At 41.0% G+C, this 21,760-nt stretch overlaps 1 protein-coding gene across 4 annotated transcripts in view; it reads left to right on the forward strand.

Moving 5' to 3' along the window:
• Positions 1-21,760, forward strand: part of DOCK9 (dedicator of cytokinesis 9) — a 372,149-nt gene that overhangs the window by 215,973 nt on the left and 134,416 nt on the right. For all 4 annotated transcript variants that reach the window (XM_006831980.1, XM_006831978.1, XM_006831981.1 and 1 more), the window contains exons 7-9: positions 667-801; positions 7,472-7,646; positions 8,436-8,503. In XM_006831980.1, coding sequence (XP_006832043.1) covers positions 667-801; positions 7,472-7,646; positions 8,436-8,503 — 378 coding nt within the window. The remainder of the gene's footprint in view (positions 1-666; positions 802-7,471; positions 7,647-8,435; positions 8,504-21,760) is intronic.

Below are 21,760 nucleotides of genomic sequence, written 5' to 3' on the forward strand. Positions count from 1 at the left end.
CACGCAGTCACTGCCTCAGGCTTTACTCTTTACAAGAACAATACTGACTGCCTCACAAAACATCACCCAGAGACAAAAACTAAGAATTTTTGAGAATTGAGGAAAATGAGTTAAAGTTCAAGAAGGTTGCAAAGAAAAGAGTAAAAACAAACCAAAAAAAGAGAGAGTAGTGGAAAAGTTACTCAGCAGAGAAGTAAGACCAGAGTAAGGCCAGTATTAATAAGGAGAAGAAACGCAATGAAAGGGAGATGAAAATTCCATCAGTGGAAACACTGACCGGCATGATACTCCGGTTGGAAAAGCATTCAGTGACACGAGGCAGAAAATCATTTCTCTTCTGTGTGAGCAAGAAACCCTGGGGAGTTTTAAAAGTTTCCATCCTCTGTGCTGCATCCCAAATTGGATGGTTATGTAAAATCTCATTATAAAAAATGACCCACGGACATGAAGTAAGTCACCTTCTCAGAACCACACTGTAATACACTGAGTGGCTGGAGTTGATGAAGAGTTGCTGCAGCCAGTGACCTGGAGGTTTTTCCAGAGTGAGACTTGCTTTGGAGAGAATGGAAATTGGTTTCATATATGTGGCTAGTTGTGTATGTTCATTAGGGATTGTGATTCTTTCCACTTTGAAAGAATGACTGCTTGTGTATTTTTTTCTCTCAGTCATTTAAAAGACGGTTTTTCCACCTGATTCAACTTGGTGATGGATCCTATAACTTGAATTTTTATAAAGATGAAAAGATCTCCAAGGAACCAAAAGGTTCGATATTTCTGGATTCCTGCATGGGCGTTGTTCAGGTAAATATGCTAACGGCTATGTGATGGTCAAGTGTTCTTTTCTATAAAAGAACCACGTAAGAATATACAGATTTAAACAAACACTTCCAAAAATGTGACTGTTTGTGGGATGAATGCTGTATCTAACTTGAAAATGAGCAAAGCCTTGCGTTCATCAGCTGAGAAGATGGCAGACGTCATTACATTGTGGTCAGCCTGAATTCTTGTGCCGAAACCTAGCTCTGCCCCGTTTGGGTTGTGTGACCTTGGATAGACTCCTTTCACATCTTCCTCTGCAAAATGGGGACAGTCATAATATTTCCTTCACAGGGAACTTGGGAGGATTGAATGCGTTAATGCAGGAGATTTCGAGCAGCACTTAGCATCTGATAAGCACTTATCAATAAGAAGTGACAACTTTCATGACTGCCACGAGATAAGGTGTTCCAGTGACAGTGTGTGTAGCGGTTCAAAGTCAGCACCAAACTGTCCGAGTTAAAATCCCTGCTCTGCTGTTTAACAAACAAAAACCTAAACCCAGTGCTGTTGGGTTGATTCCAACTTACATGTACTCCTGTCTAGGGTTTCTGAGACTGTGAGTCTTCCTGGGAGCAGACAGCCTCATCGTACTCCAGTGGGGCAGCTGGTTAGTTTGAACTGCAAACCAGTGCTTACCCCACAGTACCACCAGCACTTCTTACACTGGTGAGATCTTAGAGATGTTATTTAACCTCTCTATGCCTCCCTTTCTTCATCTGCTGGACCAGGATAATGCGAGGACCGAATATGGTTTTTGTTGTTGTTGTTAAGTGCTGTTGACTTGGTTCTGACTCCTAGCGATCCTCTATAGGGTTTCCGAGGAGCAGCTGGTGGATTTGAACGTCCAGCCTTCCAGTTAGCAGTCCTGTGCTGATCCTACAGAGTCACAGAGGATCAAAATTGTAGTATAAGTGCTTCAAACCGTGCTGAAACCTGGTACCATTTGGTCAATATTAGAAATTTGTATTAATGTTGTAGAGTTATTCTTAAATTTTATTTTTATTATAAACCTAAGTGGTACTTATGGACTAATGCACTGGACTGCACAGTCAGTTTGTCTGCAAGGTCGGCGATTCAAGCTCACTAGCCACTCCTCAGAAACCCTATAAAAGGTTTATATATATATAATGTGTGTGTGTATATATATATATATATATATATATATACACACACACACACACACACGTTTTATATATATGTTGTTGTAGTTAATTGCCGTCGAGTCGATTCCAACCCACAGCGACCCTGTATAGGGTTTCCAAGGAGCAGCTGGTGAGCTTGAACCACCAGCCTTGCAGTTCAAATGGCTTTGCAGTCTGACGCATTAACTCACAGTGCCATATACGATTTTTATATGTATGTATATATATAATGAGGCGGAACTGACTCATCGACACTTAACAACAACAACAATATTGGAGTATATCCTTTTGTGAAAAAAAAAAATGAGATAAAGTGAAAGTCCCTCTTGATCCATTCCTCCCTTCTGATCCCCTGCATCTCTTCCTTTCTCAGAGAGCTGTTGCTATCCAGTCTGATATGTGTCTTTCCATAGCTTTTAGAATGTATGTTCCTTCATTCATTCTCTCAATCCCCATTTGCTCCCCTGCCATCTTCCAGGAAGACTGAAGACAGTGACTGACAGGGATCTATACAACCTCATAGCTTGTGGTTGTTCATTGCCATTGAGTTTGTTCTGATTCTTGACACCCTCACAAGCGCAGAATAGAACTGACCCATGGGGGTTTCAAGGCTGTGACCTTTAGGAATAAGATATCCAGGCCTTTCTTTCAAGTAGCCTCTGGGTGTGTTTGAACTGCTAACCTGTGAGCTCACTGTTGAACGCTTAACCATTAGTACCATACAGAGAGTCTGAAAAAGCAAAGCAGATTTTATGATCTATCTTTATGTACAGACACATTTCATTGCATTTTGCAGGTACTGTATATATATATATATATATATATATTTTTTTTTTTTCAAATTGAAGGTTTGTGGCATCCCTGAGTCAAGCTAAGTGCATTAATGCTATTTTTCCAACAAAATGTCCTGTGTCGAATTTTAGTAATTCACACAGCATTTCACTTTTCCATAAAGTTATTGCATACTTAATAGACTTCAATATAGCTATGTAAATGTAGTTTTGATATTCACTGGGAAACCACAAACTGCATGACTCACTTTATGGTGATACTTGCTTTACTGCGGTGGTCTGGAACCAAACTCACAATCTCTCCAAGGCATGCCTGAATAGTGTATACAAAGCATGGCATGCGTCCTTATGCTATAAAATGGCATAAACTTAAACTGGGAGTAAAAGAAGAATAGGGTGCTGAGAGATGTGGAAATTAACGTGGAATTGAGTTCCAACAAACAACTCCACATGCTTTAAAGGCCTAACACACGGCATGTTGTTGTTGTTAAGCGCTGTCGAGTCGATTCCGACCCATAGCGATCCTGTGTAAGATTTCCAAGGAGCAGCTGGTGAGCTTGAACCACAAACCTTGCAGTTCAAATGGCTTTGCAATCTGACACATTAGCCCATAGCGCCACACCAGGACTCCAACACATGGCGTGGGTAGCCCACAAACGGGCTCTATGTGGCTTTGCTTGTTCAGCCTCACAGTTCACAGTACACAGATTAGAAACAATCCAATTAGTCAGAAGCAGACCAAGTAATTTGGAACGAAGATCGTCCCGGCCTTTGTCTTAGGGGCCCTCATAAAGAAGACACTGTCTGGTCAATGAACAGTCTCCTTAACAACTCCCCCACAAACGATGCAGTCATCATTATCACTGAATTTTCACTGAAAAGAACTCAGTGTTGGCTAGTTGACATTAGCCTGAAACTCAGCACTTCTCATCAGAAAGGTGGTTTGTGGGAGCATCCTGACTTAACTAAAGTTAGGGATACAGCTCTCTGGTTTGACCTCATTTTTGTCTACTCATTTTCTGTATTTTTTATGTTTACCTAAAATTTCACTATCTGTTCATCACAGTCAAACAGTGCTAAAAGGTAGTACTAATAGCACATTTTTGCCTGCCTCACACCCCCTATCTCAGCCACACCCCACCCCATTGAGGCAACCATTAGCCCTTTTAAACCAGTTCTTCTGTTATTTGCCTCCATTGTTGTTGTTAGGTGCCATCAAGTCAGTTTTGACTCATATTGACCCTATGCACAACTGAAAGAAACACTGCCCCGTGCTGCACCAAACCTCACAATCGTTGCTACGCCTGAATCCTCACTGCCACCACTTTGCCAATCCACCTCATTGGGCATCTTCCTCTTTTCCTCTAGCCCTCCACTTTACCAAACATGGTATCCTTTTCTCATGACTGATAACATGTCTGAAGTATGAGAGATGAAGTCTGGCCATCCTGGCTTCCAAGCAACACTCTGGCTTCACTTCTTCCAACACATATCTATTTGTTCTTTAGATAGTCCATGGTACTTTCAATATTCTCCAACACCGTAACTCAATTGCATCAATTCTTCTACGGTTTACCTTAGTTACTGCCCAACTTTTGCATGCAGATGTTGTTGTTAAGTGCTGTCTATTCGATTCCGACCTCTAGCGACCCTGTATAGGGTTTCCAAGGAGCAGCTGGTGAACCACCGACCTTGTGGTTCAAACAACTTTCTGTCTGACGCATTAGCCCACAGCGCCACACCAGGACTATGATTATTGAAGTAATACCATGGCTTGAATTCTCTGCTATAACTTTATCCATTCATTCTGGACATTATTTGATGACTTCCCGTGATGATGCCTAAGGATTTTAGCTTTGTCTCCTTGCTTCCTGCTCCAGTCTGGAGGGATTGTTTTCTCAGACTCTACAGCCGTTGTCCTGGAAACTCCCTCCCTGTGTGGAATTCCCTGTTTCCAGGATCCTGGGTCTTTCTCTGCCTTGGTTTACTTCCTTATTTTGGAGGAGCACATCCTCCAATAGTTTCCCTGAAAAATTATACATAAAGTGGTACTTCTTTGAAACTTAGCATATCTGCTAAACATCTGTGTTTTTGTTCTCAAACTTGATTGACAATTTGACAGGGTGTTGAAATCCACGGTGAAATCATCTTCCCTTAGAATTTTGAAGACACTCCCTTAACTTTTTAGGTTCTAGTTTTGTTTTGAGGAACCTTGTACCGTTTTTGTTTCCTGGTCTTTGCCATCTATTTTCTCTCTGGAAACTTTTAGAATCTTTTCTGTCTCTGTTGTTGTTGTTGCTGTTAAGTGTTGTAGAGTCAGATCCAACTTACAGTGACCCTATACAGGGTTTCCGAGGAGCAGCTGGTGGGTTTGAACTGCCAACCTTGTGGTCTGAAGTCCAGGGCTGATTCTACCGTGCCACACCACGAGTCTTCTGTATAAGGTTTCTGAGGCTGTAAATCTTTGCAGGAGCAGAAAGCTTCACCTTTCTCTTGCTGAGTGGTGCGTAGGCTCTACCCTCTGAAACTGCCAACCTAAGGGTCCAGAACTTACTCTGTGGAGCCAGCACACTTTGAGTTTTCAAGTAGGGAATAATTGCTTTAGTGATATAGAAGAGTTTTGTTACATGCAAGTTTTTGGCATAGTCATAGATGTTTCATGCTTATAGCAGTAGTTTGTAGAGTTGTCATTTAATCTCTGGGTTACATTTCAAAATGTTAGGCTTGACTTCAGTGGAAGGCTTTTCCTTCAAATTCTTTTTGTAAGATGTGACTGGTTGTGGCTTACATTTATTAGCATAGTGATTACTAGTTGGGCTGCTAACCTTGAGGTGGGCAATTCGAAACTACCAGTGGTTCCATGGGAGAAAGATGAGCTTCCTGCTCTGTAGATTACAAGATTACACCCTTGGAAACCCTATGCGGGGTCGCTATGGGTCAGAACTGACTCCACGGCAGAAAACCACCTCCACCAAGGCTTTCAAAGGTTGGAATGATTAGAAAGTTCCAGCTAAGTAAATTAAACATATTGATAGATAATGATTTACTTTTAAAAACGTAATTTCATACTCTGTTTCACTGAGTTAGGGGAATATGATCATTTTAAATGCAATTTTGTCATTCAACTTTTTTTTTTTTAATCATTTGACTATCATGTGCCAGATACTGGTTTAGAGATAAAGGCTATTAAGCAAAAGAAGGAGGTTGATAGATATAGTTATAATAATGACCTCCCCTTGTCATCATCCCCCCCACATCCCCACCAAATGTAGCTACTGAGGTCGCTTTTGTATAACCAAAAACCTCTCGGGATTTGGCTCCTGTGTTAATGCTTCTGTTCTGCCTCATAGTTCATTGTGTAGTTCTTGGGGGTCTAGAAAGCTTGCAAGCAGCTCAAGGTGTAACAGAGAAAGGAGGAGGAGAGTCAGGAATGGGAGGAGAAGTGAAATGTATGGCTCATTTCCTCCATCAACAATGCCTCCTTTGCCATTAGGCCAGGTACTTATATGATGCCTGGCTACCATCACTGAACATTTGGATCAAAGATTCCATAGGAAAATTCTGATCAAAAGGGGGGAAATGCTGAAAAGAATGTAAAATTGTTATGGACGCTAGACTTTCTGGCGCCATGAAGGCTTGATGTATCCTTGAAACTGTTGCCCTGAGATCATCTTTAAACCTTAAATAAATAAAAAAGTACCTCCTGAATTCTTTTTAAAACCATAGTTTAGCTTAACAAGTAAAAATATCTGCCTTGAGTATTATGCTCAGTTAAGAACTCTCTATGTGAAATCAATTTGACAGCAGTAACTGGAAAAATTAGATGGGAACCTTGAAGAGGCAGTGAGTTCATGTTAGTGAGGGCTACGCAGCTCAGAGAAGGTGAGAAAATGGCAATCCATATCACTACATTGTGGCTGTAGACGCTGTTGAACTGGTATATGTTTTGCTATGTGTTCAAGTCCTGGTTTGGCGCTGCAGGATAATGCACTGGACTGCAAGTTTGGTTTGAATTTCAAGATCAGCGGTTCAAATCCACCAGCTGCTCCTCAGAAACCCTATACAGGGTTGCTGTGAGTCAGAACTAACTTGACAGCACTTAGCAACCACAACAGCAACATATTAACAACAATGAAGATAAAATGTAAAGGGAAAAATGGTTGAACAGACAAATGAAGGGGAAAAGTCTCTTTCCTAGGGAGTTTACATTCCACTGGGAGGGATATTAACGAAATAAATAAATATGTAAAATATGTGATGTGTCAGATTGAAAAATAAAGCTTTGTAGAAAATAAAGCAAGAGATGCATAGTGACTGGGGACATTTTAAGGGAGGGAGCTTGCAGTTTTAAATACCAAACCCATTACTGTCTGGTTTATTACAGCTCACAGTGTGACGCTACAGGACAGAGTTGAACTACTCTCTTAGGGTTTCCAGGCTGTCAGTGGGTACTGGAGCAGACTTCTACCTCAGTATCCCTGGGGGGCGAAGGGAGAGGGAGGGAGAGTATGTGTGTGAGGGGGAAGGGTTTGAACAACTAACTTACCAGTTCCAAGCTGAGTGCTTAGCCACTTCGCCACCCGGACTCCTCCTCCTTGCAGTTGTAAAACAGGAGGTCCAAAATGCAGGTGAGCTAATATCCATCAGCAAATCATAGTGATAATTTAAGGTGGTTCCAGTTCTTTAACAGTGCGTCTCTGTACCATTTTTACATTTCAGAACAACAAAGTCAGGCGCTTTGCTTTTGAACTTAAGATGCAAGACAAAAGTAGTTATCTGTTGGCAGCAGACAGCGAAATGGAAATGGAAGAATGGATCACAACTTTAAACAAGATTCTTCAGCTCAACTTTGAAGCTGCAATGCAAGAAAAGCGAAATGGAGACTCTCATGAAGGTCGGTAATTCTAGCATCCCTTAGGCACACACATGCTCCGAGGCTGTCTTTATGTTTACTAGACCCTGCCATCAATAAGTTCCAACTCACAGAGACCCTGCATGGGGTTTCTGAGGCTGTAAATCTTAATGGCAGCCGAAAGCCTCATCTTTCTCCTGTGGAGTTTGAACAGCCAACTTAGTGGTTAGCAGTCCAGTGCTTATCCTGCAACATCATTAGTCTTCCTTAGGTGGGTTTAAAAAGGATATCTATACACATGGATGCATACATACAATGCACATGTGTGTATATATGTGTGTATACCACATGTGCATGAGAGATGGAGCACATGTGAGCTGTTTACAAATACTTTCTCAGCAGAAGTGACCTTTGTCACAGTGGAATTTATGACCCTGATGTCATTTTTACAAGCAAATACTGTAAATACTGTAAAGAAGACAGGATACTCGTATATAAAGGGAAAACCACAGCTTTAGGGCAGAAAGTAAGACCTGGGTTCAAGTTACATTTTTTAACTTTCTAAAAACTTTTTAAAAAATGACTTATGCTTTCTGAGCCACAGTTTACTCATCTGCAAAATGGGAAGGAAATAAAACTAGTGGTCAAATGGGAAATTTAAGTAAGATTAATGCGCTGGACTGCAAGTTCGGTTTGAACCGCAATGTTGGCAGTTCAAGTTCACCAGCCACTTCTCAGAAACCCTATACAGGATTTCTGTAACACAGAACCGACTCGACAGCACTTAACAATAATACCTAGTGACTCAGATAATTTGTTTTGCTATTTTAGATGACGAACAGAGCAAATTGGAAGGTTCTGGTTCCGGTTTAGACAGCTACCTGCCTGAACTTGCCAAGGTAATATCATCTTGAATGGTCTGCTCTTCTCAGAATTATATTGAAATTGTTCTCATATCATGAATGTTTCCAGAATGGAATCTGTTGAAATCATTGAAAATTACTGTGCAACCTCTGAGAGCCAGACGGTGACACGGCTGCCTTTTGTTTCTGGATCCAGCAAGTTCCCGAGGACCTTTCACATCATTCAGTGTGACTGCTTTTCTAAGGCGCTCTCTTAGTGGAAAACATTGTGTTTTCCGTCTCTTACAGGTTTCCGCCTTACAGATGTTCCAGCTTTCACAGGTTTAACTATATACATGGTTACAAATCATTAACAGTCACACTGAGAGTTTTTCTGTTTTCTGACCTGAATGTGAGATGAAATATATTACTGAGTTACTCCTGTTTCATTATGTTTTCCAGAAAGTACACAACATATTATCTCTATTTTTAAAAATTCCTTGTATTTTTTTCTCTATACTATTTAATTATGCTCATGAGGAATCTGTACCTGGACCAAGAGGCAGTTGTTTGAACAGAACATGGAACATTGAATGGTTGAATATTAAGAAAGGTGTGGTGTGCAACAGGGTTGTAGTCTTTCACCATACTTATTCACAAGGAGCTCTGGTAGCGTAGTGGTTACGAATTGGGCTGCGAACCGCAAGGTCAGCAGTTCAAAACTACCAGCTGCTCTGTGGGAGAAAGATAAGGCTTTCTGTTCCCATAAAGATTTACAGCCTCAGAAACCCTGTTCAGGGTCGCTATGGATCAGAACCGACGCGACGGCACTTAACAAAAACAACAACAATTCAACCTATATGCTGAGCAAACAATCCAAGAAGCTGGGTTCTATGAAGAAAAATGTGGCATCAGGATTGGCAGAAGACTCATTAACAGCCTGCGATATGCAGATGATGCAACCTTGCTTGCTGAAAGTGAAGAAGACATAAAATATTTACTGATGAAGATCAAAGAGCACAGCCTTTGGTATGGATTACATCTCAATGTAAAGAAAACAAAAATCTTCACCATTGGACCAATAAACAACATTCTTATCAATGGAGAAAAGATTGAAGTTGTCAAGGACTTCATTCTTCTTGGATCAACTATCAACACTCATGGAAGCAGCAGTCAAGAAATCAGATGATGTATTGCATTAGGCAAACCTACTGCACAAAACCTCAACCACAGCTGTCAGCTTGAGGACTGAGGTGCACCTGACCCAAGCCATGGTGTTTTCAATAACCTCATATGCATGCAAAAGCTGGACAGTGCATAAGGAAGACCATAGAAGAACTGACGCTTTTGAGTTATGGTGTTAGAGGAGAATATTGAAAGTGCCATGGGCTGCCAAAAAAACCAACAGCTCTGTGTTGGAAGAAATGCAGCCAGAGCACTCCCTGGAGGCCAGGATGGCCAAATTTCATCTCTCATACTTCGGACATGTTGTCAGGAGGGACCAGTCACTGGATAAGGATATCATGTTTGGTAAGGTGGAGGGTCAGAGAAAAAGAGGAAGACCTCCAGCAAGATGGATTGGCACAGTGACAGCATCAATGGGCTCAAGTGTGGCAACAATTAAGAAGTAGGCCCAGGATCGAGCAGTGTTTTGTTCTGTTGTGTATAGGGTCGCTATGAGTTGGTAGTGACTCTGTAGCACCTAACAACAACAACATTTAATGCTGCTCCATCAGTTTTGAAGAAATAACCAAAATCCACAGATAAAATGTTTCCGTAGTAACATGGTTCTTAAAATGTTTGTTTATATGGTCCTGCTTATTCTAGTTAATGGGTAAAATGCCAAAGATCTGTAATAATCTTATCATTAAACCAAAGAGGGATTGCCAAATTTATGTCAAACAGTACTGACCAAGCTTCTTGAATCTTGTTTCCAGGGTCATTCTTGAGTGTGTGTGTTGGGGGGAGGGGTCGATGGGGTATTTTTTATAATTTGGGGAAACTGAAATGCACAAAGAAAAACAATTTCCACATTTCACCAACCGAGTCAACATCTTTTATTATATTGCTATTTTAGCTTTCTTTAAAAAAAAAAAGAGTTATACTTGAAATTCATTTTCAGCATCGTTTCCATTCGCATTCTTTTCCTCCCTTGCACTCCCAGCCAGACACAACCACTATTAGGAGTTTTCTGGGCTTACCTCCATTTTACTTTCACTTCTTTACAAATATGTGCTTTTCTAGGATAGCAAGATCTATACATGTGGTGTTTTGCATGTTTTAGTAATGTTGTATAAAATGCTAGCATAATGTGTACATGTATTCTACAGTTGTGTTTAGTTTTTAGTTCATCCTTCCTATTGAGACCCACCCAAGTTTCTATAAAGATCTAGATCATGTCTTTTATTGTATTGTATAAACATTTTATTGTGATTTCCATTACAGCGTTACAGTAACTGTCTTGTCCTTGTGTGCATCTATGAGTGAGTCTTTTTGAAATGAGAGAAATAGCTTTGTCTTCTGTATTCCTTTATGTTCCTGCTCTGCTACTGTCTTTCTATTCTTTTACTGAGACAACTGTGAGCTAGAGACCCTAAACACACCCAGATCTTAAAACACTATAATAGAAACATGGTTTATCCCTACACAATTATAAACAGAGTAGCATTCAGCATTGACCGTTGTTTTTATGACAACATGGCTATTTTAAATATAAAATCCTCCTCCCTGGCTGGGAATTTAGAGCATTGTATTTCCTTAGGATTTGATGGCTACCGCAGTGTCTTTTTAGCACCTGCCTATTAAAGCTAAATTTGGTGCCACCATTGTAACCTCTTCGTAGGCTGTGTGTCTGTGTTTTCAGTGGTATGAACGAACATCTGTCTGTCTTTGCTTTTGGCAGGGAGATTTGCTTTTTTTTTGTTTTTAGATAGTTGAGGGTTCACAATTTCTCAAAGTCAAATATTTGAACCTCTTTTGGTTTTAGTTTGTGAAAGTGTGTAATCTATGTGATTCCATCTAGAATTTAGAAGTTAACTTTCTGCACTTAGTGAATAGAGTAGCCTTCTAAGATAAGACATGAATTTGTTAAACCAAATATTGGTGATTTAGAAATCTCTGTTTTCTATGAAGACGGACAGGATTGTGATCACTCAGCTCTTTTCTCACTGCTTGTCACTGTTTGCCAACATAAGTCAGAGTTCCTGGACTCTAAGACCCAGGGAGACTTTAAAAATGAGTGCCTATTGTTAGTAAGTGCCGTCAAGTCGGTTCTGACTCACAGAGTTTCTGAGGAACAACTGGTGGGTTTGAACCACTGACCTTGTGGTTAGCAATCCAGTGCATATCCTATAACCCCACTCAGGTTTCGCCTATATAACTTATATTTGGAGCTGTTTTCAAACCTGTGGGTTACAACCAAGGTTGTTGTTATGTGCCGTGGAGTCGGTTCCAAGTCATAGTGACCCTGTATAGGGTTTCCTGTACAGGTTTTTGAGGCTGTAAATCTTTACGGGAGCAGAAAGCCTCGTCTTTCTCCTTTGGAACAGCTGGTAGTTTTGAACTGCTGACCCTGAGGTTAGCAGCCCGATTCATAACCAGTACGCTACCAGAGCTGAAGTCATTTTAGTTAGATAAATCAATTTTGTTGGTTTCAGCTCCCATTTCTTAACCTTCTCTGGTTTTAATTTTTTCTTCTTTTTTTTTTATTGGCATATAACTTACATAGAGTAAAATATTCAAGCCTTAATTGTGTGATTTGATGGGCTTAATATCTTTCACCCACATAACCACCACCCAGGACAAAATAGTATAAGATTTTCAACAAAATCTGTTTGCCCTGGCCCAGTGGATAACCTCCATTATTTTGACTTCCGCCACACAGAGTCCTGGTGTGGTGCAGTGGGTTATGCACCAGACTGCAAAGCCATTTGAACTGTAAGGTCAGTGGTTCAAGCTCACCAGTCACTCCTTGGAAACCCTATACAGGGTCGCTATAGGTCGGAACCAACTTGACGGCACTTAACAACAGCAACAACAACCATGGCTTATTTCTGACTGTTCTTGTGTTGTTGGGCACTGTGAGTTGCCTCTGACTCAAAGGGACCTTATTTTCAACAGAACACAACACTGCCGAGTCATGGTCCATGCTCACAAACACTACGTTAGTCCATATCATTGGCAGTCTTCCTCTTTTTTGCTCCCCCTCTGCTTTACCATGGATGGTGTCCAGAGTGCATGCATGAGAAGAAGTCTTACCTCCCTCACTTCTGAGAAGCATCCTGGCTCTCCTTCTCCCAAGACAGATTTGTTTGTTCTTCTAACATCAACTTGAACTTGTATCTGAGCAATTGATGATCTGTTCCACAATCAACCCCTGACCTTGTTCTGACTGATGACATTGAGCTTCTCCATTGTCTCTTTCCATTTCCGCAGGTTTAGTTAATTAGATTCCTGTGCATTCCACCCAGTGAGGCTTGTGCATATAATTGTCATTTATGTTATTAACAAAAGATACTTCCAATGATATGTCTTTGGTCTATCACCAAGACCATACTTTCTAATTACTAATCCTTTTTGTTTCCTATCACTGGTAATTATCAATGCATCTTACTGGATATTCATCAATTTCAGGTTGCAGAAGTTGGTAAAAAAAAAAAAAAAATCTTCAGTTTCTTCATCTTTGGCAATATTGGTTGGTGCATTAATTTTTTAAGGATATATATTTTTTTTATTTAATAAGGACTACAGTTTAATTTCCCTCATCCTCACCAACATTTGGTATTGTCTGGTTGTTTTGTTCACTTTATCTGTCTGTCTGCTGCCTATCCATCAGAACATGTGCTCCCTGTATCTTTTTATGAGCGGGGAGGGTGTACATTACTAAGTTTCAATTTACTTTAAAAATTTTTCCTTCTGAATTTCTTTTTCAATGTTTTTATTGTGGATTGAGTGAAAGTTTACAGGGCAGATCATCAGTTTTACATTCAACAAATCATAACACCTTGTTTTATTACAATGATTATAATCCCCTCCATGTACCATCAGTATTTCTCTCTATTCACTTTAGCTTTTTTTTTTTTTAAACACTCAGGCATATATAATAATTTACACCACCAAAGGGTACATTCTGTAAGTCTGTCTCCTGGCTGCCGGCTTTCAGTCCCTCTCTTCCCATGAATCTAGAGTTCTCAGCTGCTCCCTCTCTCCATGTCCCCATCTCTGTCTCCATCTCTGGTGTCGCTGCTTCTCTGGATAAGGTCTCGCATTCCGCTTGTGCTCTTCTCCCTTGATGTTCCTAGGGTCCTTTGTTTCTGGATTCTGGTTTTTTTTTTAACTGCTTTCCTCATCACCCAAGTTACCCTGATGTGTCACCGTGGGTTAATGCACCAGACGGCAAAGCTGTTTGAACTGTGGTTCAAGCTCACCAGTGGCTCCTCTGACACCCTATTCAGGATCGCTGTGGGTCAGAACCTACTCAGTGGCACTTAACAACAACAGCATCAACCCTCTAGCCAGTGAATAATTCTCCCTTCCCAGCATAGAATGTTCTCAACACCAAATGTTTCTTCTCACATGAACACTCTCTCTTGACTTTTTACAATACTTGTCCTTTTGTGATTGACAAGTTTCACTTGGATTAATATCCTTCAGGTTCATCCATATTATGAGGTATTTTTTAGATTTGTTATTTTTCAATGTCACATAGTAATCCTTCATGTGTATGGACCAAAGTTTGTTTAAATTTTTTAAGGTGTAAATTTTATAACAGTCATTAATGAGGTGCATACATTTTTAAAAGTCATAGGAACTGACTGACCTTCCTTGTAGGCATGTGGATGTTATGATGGTGTTGTCATCATAGATCAAGAAATGCTCTTTTTAACGTTGGCTGCGACACCGTTTCTCTTCAGTTGTCATTGTAACATAAGTAGACCCCATACTTATGTCAAAATGGCCAATATCAAGTCTATCTCAGTTCACACATACTTAAGATAACTATCTTCAAGTGTTCCATTACATTTTGACAATTTCTAATTTTGCTAGATTCATACTTCATACATGTCATGTTACAATTGTTAATAGATTTTTGCAGCTGTTTCTTCTCGTTTTGAGTCATGCCGTATCAGCAAATGAAGGTCTCAAGCACTTCACTAAGGTCAACTGTACTTTGAATGACGTTCCGACGGGTTCACTCTTCTGCGTTCTCTCAGTGTTCTGCTACTATGCATAAGGCTTTCCTTGGCCAAATCATTTTTTTCAGAAGATATGTATTTTTTTTAAATGAATAAGTAGATCAACAGCTCCTCTTTGCTAGCCTGTCTCAGTGTGGAAGCTCTGCTGAAACCTGTCGAGTCACATCAACACGTAAGACGTCACAGTGTGGCAAACTGACAGACGAATAATCTTGGCTGACTGTTCTAGACCTTTCTATAAATTGAATGATACAGTGTGTCGTCTTTCTGACAGACTACTTTACCTCAACATTCTGTGATACATTTAAGTTAAAAACTAAATGGAATAGATTTGAATAGAGTAAAACAAACTACATTGCCCCATTAACGATAGATAGCATTTCAATAATTGAATGTGTGTACTGACTGGGTTGTGGTATGAATTATAGTTCTTATTGTGGACCATGATCACAGTTTTAAAAATAACAGTTTTAAAAGGAGCTTTACTTTTTTACTTCCCTACCAGCTGTTGCGTTTTGAAAACATTTTTTTTTAGGGAGGAAGATAGAAAATGCATAAGGTCATTTTTTAAAGGGAAAACGGATATCAAAAATGGAAGATAGCATTTTCTCAGTATCCTGCCTTCCATTTGTAGGGAGCCCTTGTCTGTTGGTGACTCTTCTTTATGGTGCTGCCTTGTGTTCAGTAAGGAGCTCTGGTAGCGTAGTGGTTACGAATCGGGCTGCGAACCTTAAGGTCAGCGGTTCGAAACTACCAGCCGCTCCGCGGGAGAAAGATGAGGCTTTCTACTCCCGTAAGGATTTACACCCTCGGAAACCCTGTACAGGGTCGCTATGAGTCGGAACCGACTCGACGGCACTTAACAACAACAACAATTTGTGTTCAGTGATGTGCAGTGGGAGGGGTCTGGGCACACACTGGGGACCTCACTCATCTCTCAGCCCATCACAGTTAGTGTCTCTGGGAATGAGCATTTGTGTGTGTGTATGTGTGTGTAGGGGTTATGTATAAGTCTCTACTAGTGTATGCGAGATGGCAACCATTGCCCACGGGCTAGGAGATTGATTGGTGAGTGGTCATCCTGTTTCTAGAAGGAATGGATTCTGTGGGTTTAGAATCAGAAACTGGAGGAGGCAGGGAGTGTTTAGTCTCAGGATGAAGAGGTAAAGAATGGGTCAAGTACTAAGAGAGTACTTAGTTCTTAGAGCTGAGAGGTTGGGCCACAGAAAAGTCAAAATTTCAGAGCAAAGGACTAGAAGGTAGAATTTAATGAGCAGTCTCCTCTCTGGTCAGCTCACTTGACATCCTGTTTCCACATCTTTTGTGACTGGACATAACCAAACAGGATATGATCGGCAGGAAGAAGTTTTTGTACAAAAATAACTAATGTCTCATTCTGGAATATTATGGAAGGCCATTGACTTAGGTATGAGTGATAGATGGGCTTAGGTTTTTTGAAATATTTTGTTACATTCTTGGAATCTATGCTTGTACATTGAGTACGGAACATTTTTATTGCTTTTGTATTATGGAACATGTTGTATTTACACAAAAACCTGTTCTTTTCCTCCTATTGTCTAATAGGATCCAAACATTTTTGTTACAAATGTAACAAGATTTATAGTATCAAAGTACATAGCCTTATAAACATAATTCTAAAACACAAACTGTAGTTAAAGTTAATTAGTTTCTTCCCTACATATACAAGCACTTTTGCTAGCTACGTAGTAATTTCTTTCTCTGTTTATACTTCTCTTTGATAACATTGTATAAAGAGAACAGAACTCTACTATTGCCGTGGGCCAGACATTTTGGGCTACCTTAAAGTGATATAAAAAAGTTCTTCTTGCATTACCATGCTCCTGAGAGGACGTAGAACATCCTCATACTCTGAAGCTTGTTTTTATCACTTAATAATATTCCTTAGATGTCCCTTAGGGTCTGTTGAGAGAGGATCTAGTTTATTCCTTTCTACGAATAATATTTCAAATATAGATATAGCCCCAATTTATTCAGCTGTCTCCTTACTCAGGAGTATACTGGTTGTTTTCTGTGTTCACCCTCTACTCCCAGTGCATAATAAACATCATTATTTAATTCCAAACTTAAATACTCATGCTCTTTATGTGCAATTTATGTTAGTTTATTTCATAAACTTCCCCACGTGTGTTTTGTGGGTCAGCAGTTACCGTGTTTTTCATGTTTTAAACGTTGTCAGATTATTTTTCCAAAAGGTGAGTATTCCCATTCCATCCCAGCATATGAGCACCTGTTTCTCTGCATTCTTGCCAAGGGAGGGTGCAGGGTGGCACACCATTGTGTTTCTGTTTGTGTGTCAGTAACTAGCAGCCACACTTTTCATGCTTTCATGTATTTATTTGCCATTTGGATTTCTCGCTCTGTGACTTGCCAGCTCATATCCTTTACCTAGGTTTTATTCCCCCATACCAGTGTAATAGTTAAGAGATGGCTCTGCAGCCAGACTGCCTGAATTAGAAGCCAGACTTCTAAATACTAAATAAATAAATAAAATATAAAGCAAAAAACTCAAAACTTGCTGCCATCCAGTCTGTTCAGACTCACAATGACTGTGTAGGATTTCTGAGGCTGTAAATATTTACAGGCGCAGAAAGCCTCATCTTTCGCCCATGGAGTAGCTGGTGGGTTTGAACTGCCAACCTTGTGTGTTTGCCTTTTCTACAGTGTCACCAAATTTCCTTTTGGAAAACAAGTTTTTCTTATTATCCTTTCACAGTGTGTTATTCCTTTTCTCTGATGCCAAGCCCTCCCCTTTGTGAGCCAAGCTTGTTTACCTCCACCTAGGTACCATGTTGATAAATCTCTCAGCCTCTGTTTCTTGAGTGCCCTGGACGTCTCTGCCTTACGCATCTTAGGCCTTTGGGTGGGAGGCAGGTGCTGTAAGAAGCCGAATTTCCTTTTTTATCTCTCTCTGCAGAACTGTCACTGGTTACATGGTAGCTAATAAGCGTTGAGGTGATTTTAAATGTAAAGTTGCCCCTTCTTTTTCATTAAAAAATCTCTCTAGTGAACAGTATACCCCTTGAATGTTAATCGCAACACTGGAATGCTTTGTGCTTATTTTGTTTAGATACAGTTCTGTGGCTTTGTAAAATAAACACTGGACTGCTAACTAGAAGGCTGCCAATTCTACCTCCATGAAAGAAAGATAAAACGCTTCCTGCTCTCACAGAGATCTGCAGCCTTGAAAACCCAATGCAGCGTCACTGCAAGTGGGAACTGACTTGACCGCACTTAAAAAACATGCACAGAGACTTATGGGCTGTTCATTTCTCTGACACGTGTTATATCACTTAACAGTATTACACAGATGTCTCCCTCTCTTCATCTATTTCTGTTGTTTCTGCTGCGTGCTATCGTATCTGTTCTGGCTTACATCAACCCTGTAGAGCAGAGTAGAACTATCCCGTAGGGTGTCCAAGGATGGACTTTACAGAAACAGACTGCCACCTCTTTCTCCTGAGGAGTGGTTGGTGAGCTTGAACTGTTGACCTTCTGGTTAGCAGCCAAGCACTTAACCACTGTACCACCAGGGTTCCTTCTCTTTGTCTTTGTGTATGTATGTTGTGTGTGTGTACACAGAATACAGAGATTTTTAAAAATGTCTCAATCACTATTTGCCCTGTTAATTAGGTGAAGCTTACAGCAGTCTTTCTCATTTTACTCATTTCTTATCACCTACCCTTGCAGTCCTGGTGTGGCACTGTGGGTTAATGCGCCAGGCTGCAAAGCTATTTGAACTGCAAGGTCGGCAGTTCAAGCTCACCAGCTGCTCCTTGGAAACCCTATTCAGGGTCGCTATGGGTCAGAACTGACTTGAGAGCACTTAATAACAACCACAACACCCTTGCGGTCCTGGGGTGGCACTATAGGATCAACACTGAACCATAAGGTCAGCAATTCAAACCCATCAGTCGCTCCTCGGAAACCTTGTATAGGGTCACTGTGAGTCAAAACTAACTTGACGGCACTTAACAACAACAACCACAACCCTAGCATAGTCAAAGGAACTCTGGTGGCACAGTGGTGAAGCACTCAGCCTCTAACCAAAGCACTGGTGCTTTGACCCCACCAGGTGCTTGATGGGAGAAAAGAAGAAGCAGTCTGTTTCCATAAAGGATCCCTTTATGTGGAGCTGCTCTGATCTGCCTTGTAGGGTCACGTGAGTTGGAACCAACTCAATGGAAAGAGGTTTTTGTTTTTTGTGTATTTTAGCACAGTCAACTTGAGACAACAAGCATCTTTCTGAAAGCCATCAGGAATGGCGTCTACATTAAGAACCCCTTGCTCTATTCTACTGTCTGAGATCATAGTATTTGCCTTTGTGGAGGGACTCCAGCAGACAGGTCAGAAGTAGAATGTGCTACTGTTTTGGTGTCTGGCAGTACCTTGTACCAATAGGAAATGTCATGGGCAGTATACATTGTGAAGCAAGTTATCTTGGTTCTGCTTAGAAGATTCTACTAGCAAATGGTGTAGCTCTTGTAATGTGAAAAACTAGGGAAGGTAATTGGCAAGATAGAATCAACAAGCAGCCCCATCTCCCATATGGAAAGAGTGTATGTCTTGGTTTCTTAATGATGCCGTTACAAAAATACCACAAAGTAGATGCCCTTGAGGAACAGAAATGTATTTTCTCGCCATTCTGGAGGCAAGGAATCTGAACTCAGGGTGTAAGCAGGGCTATGTAGAGTCTTTCAGCTTCTGGAGGCTCCCTGTGTTCTTGGCATTCACTGGTTTGTAGATGAATCCTTGTTGTTGTTGTTGCCAGGTGCCATTGAGTCGGAGCTGACTCATAGCGACCCCATGCACAACAGATGAATCCTTACATACTGTCTTCTCCCTGTTCGTGCCTTTCCATCGCTGTCCTCTTTTATAAGACCCTATTCAGAATAGAAGGGCTTGGGTTAAGGACCCACCCTACTGTGACATGTCTCCCTTAGCTGACAACTTCTGCAAAGAAAGGTCATGTTCTCAGGTACAGGTAGGAGGATTTCAACATCATGCTTACTCGGGTACAACTTGATCCTTAAAAGCCTGCCACTGCCTCATGTTTTACCATGGAAACATGAACAGAAGATTTGTAGGAATGTCCCTTCATCTCTCTAAATTTGAAAATCCCATAGATAGTATCAAGATATTATCAAGTGGCAAAAGACTTAAGCCACCATCTTTTCAACATTTTTATTCTGAAACGGAGATGGCGATCAGGAAGAATGAATGGCTTGGCCACGTGAGCTCTGGTAGCGTAGTGGTTACGGATTGGGCTGCAAACCTCACAGTCAGCAGTTTGAAACTACCCGCTGTTCCGCGGGAGAAAGATGAGGCTTTCTGCTCCTGTAAAGATTTACAGCCTCGGAAACCCTGTACAGGGTCACTATGAGTCAGAACCGACTCCATGGCACATAACCACAAATGAACTCAGCCAGTTATGACTAAGCCAAAACTGGAAGCTTGTTTCTAACCTTTCATTCTCTTGCCAGAGCTGGTTAGATAGAGTTATTGGAGAATTTGGTTCATTGATACAAACCTATTAGAGTGGCTGAGAACATTACAGAGATGTTTAATTTCACATTAGTCATGATTAGAAATCTAATAATAAGCCTCATCAGTCACTATCAGGGAAGACAGCATCTTCTCCACTTTCTCTGCCCCATTGAGTTCTGAGTTGTGACTCATGATCTTCTGGGAAAGCGGCTGATGAGAGAGAAAGTTGTATTCTGACTGTAGATGTAATGGTGGGGATGGAGAGCAACAGCAGTGCTGACTGTCAGGAAGAGCAGGATACGGATTTGGAGGCACCAGGCATGATGAGGCCGGAGGTGGTTTCTATATGGTGAATGTCTTTGAAGCTTTTCCTTTTCTACTCATTTGTCCTATTCCAAATCCCAGATCTCCAGCCCACCTGCCTGCTACCGTGTCTTTCCCTCTATGAGTTCTTGTGTATTCCTTCAGTGTAGGGGTTCCTGGGTTTCTGTCCTCAGACTCACTTTTGACTTATTCCTCCATGGATGCTCTTACACTCCTAAGACTTAAAATTTCCACCTCTGCACTGTTGTTGTTAAGTACTGTGGAGTTGGTTCCAATTCATAGTGACCCTGCACAGGGTTTCCGAGGCTATAAATCTATGGGAGCAGAATGCCTCATCTTTTTCCCGTGGAATAGCTGGTAGTTTTGAACTGCTGACCCTGAGGTTGGCAGCCTGACTTGTAGCCACTATGCCGATGCCTTGTAATTTTGTAACTCCAGCCGTCATCTCTGCCTTGGGCTCAAGTTCCATCTAACTGTCTAGCGAATGTTTCAGCATGGAAGGTTCCACAGATGATCAGTTCTACTTTGTTCCTCATCTTATCCACAAACCTGCTCTCTTCTTCTTGAATTACTGATCTCAGTTCATGGGTGCACCATTCAGCAGGTTAACCAAACTACAAATAGCATAGGGTGTTTGTTGGTCTGGCCAGCCCTTTAGGTCTCTGGGAACTACTTCATGGAACCCAACAACAATAACTCACCTAAAGGCTGGCAGTTCCAGTCTTCTCAACAGCACTGTGAAAGAATGGGCAGCAATTTGCTTCAGTAAAGATTACAGCCAAGAAATCCACATGGAGACTTCTACTGTGTAGCACATGGGACCACCATGAGTCCGCATGGACTTGATGGTGGCGGATCTCCTTACCTTGTATTTATCTCTTTCTCTTCTTCTCTAGGTCCGTGGACACTAAGTAGTTCCTGGCCTCCTGATCACTCCTGGGTTGTCACAATAGCCCTGGTCTCCCATGTTTAACTCATTGCATCACTGTTGTTCAAGTGATGGTACCAAAATGCAGATCTGGTTACTTCATTCCTTTGCAGAGTTGCTTTGTAAAAATGAGTAATGAATTCCCCAGACTTTTAACATATAAATCCCAGACTGGTTTCTCATCTCTTTCTTCCTCATGCTCAACAACCCCGTTTTAATGAATGACTGGTTCATTGTTCAGATGTGACTTGCAACCTCCTCACAGAATGAGGCCCATTTTTCTTGACCTTGACCTTGAAATTTGACCTTCCTCTGGGGTGTCTTCTGTAACACCATCTCCTT

This window comes from Chrysochloris asiatica, unplaced genomic scaffold, assembly GCF_000296735.1.
Source record: "Chrysochloris asiatica unplaced genomic scaffold, ChrAsi1.0 scaffold00005, whole genome shotgun sequence".
In the NCBI taxonomy this organism is placed as follows: Eukaryota; Metazoa; Chordata; class Mammalia; order Afrosoricida; family Chrysochloridae; genus Chrysochloris; species Chrysochloris asiatica.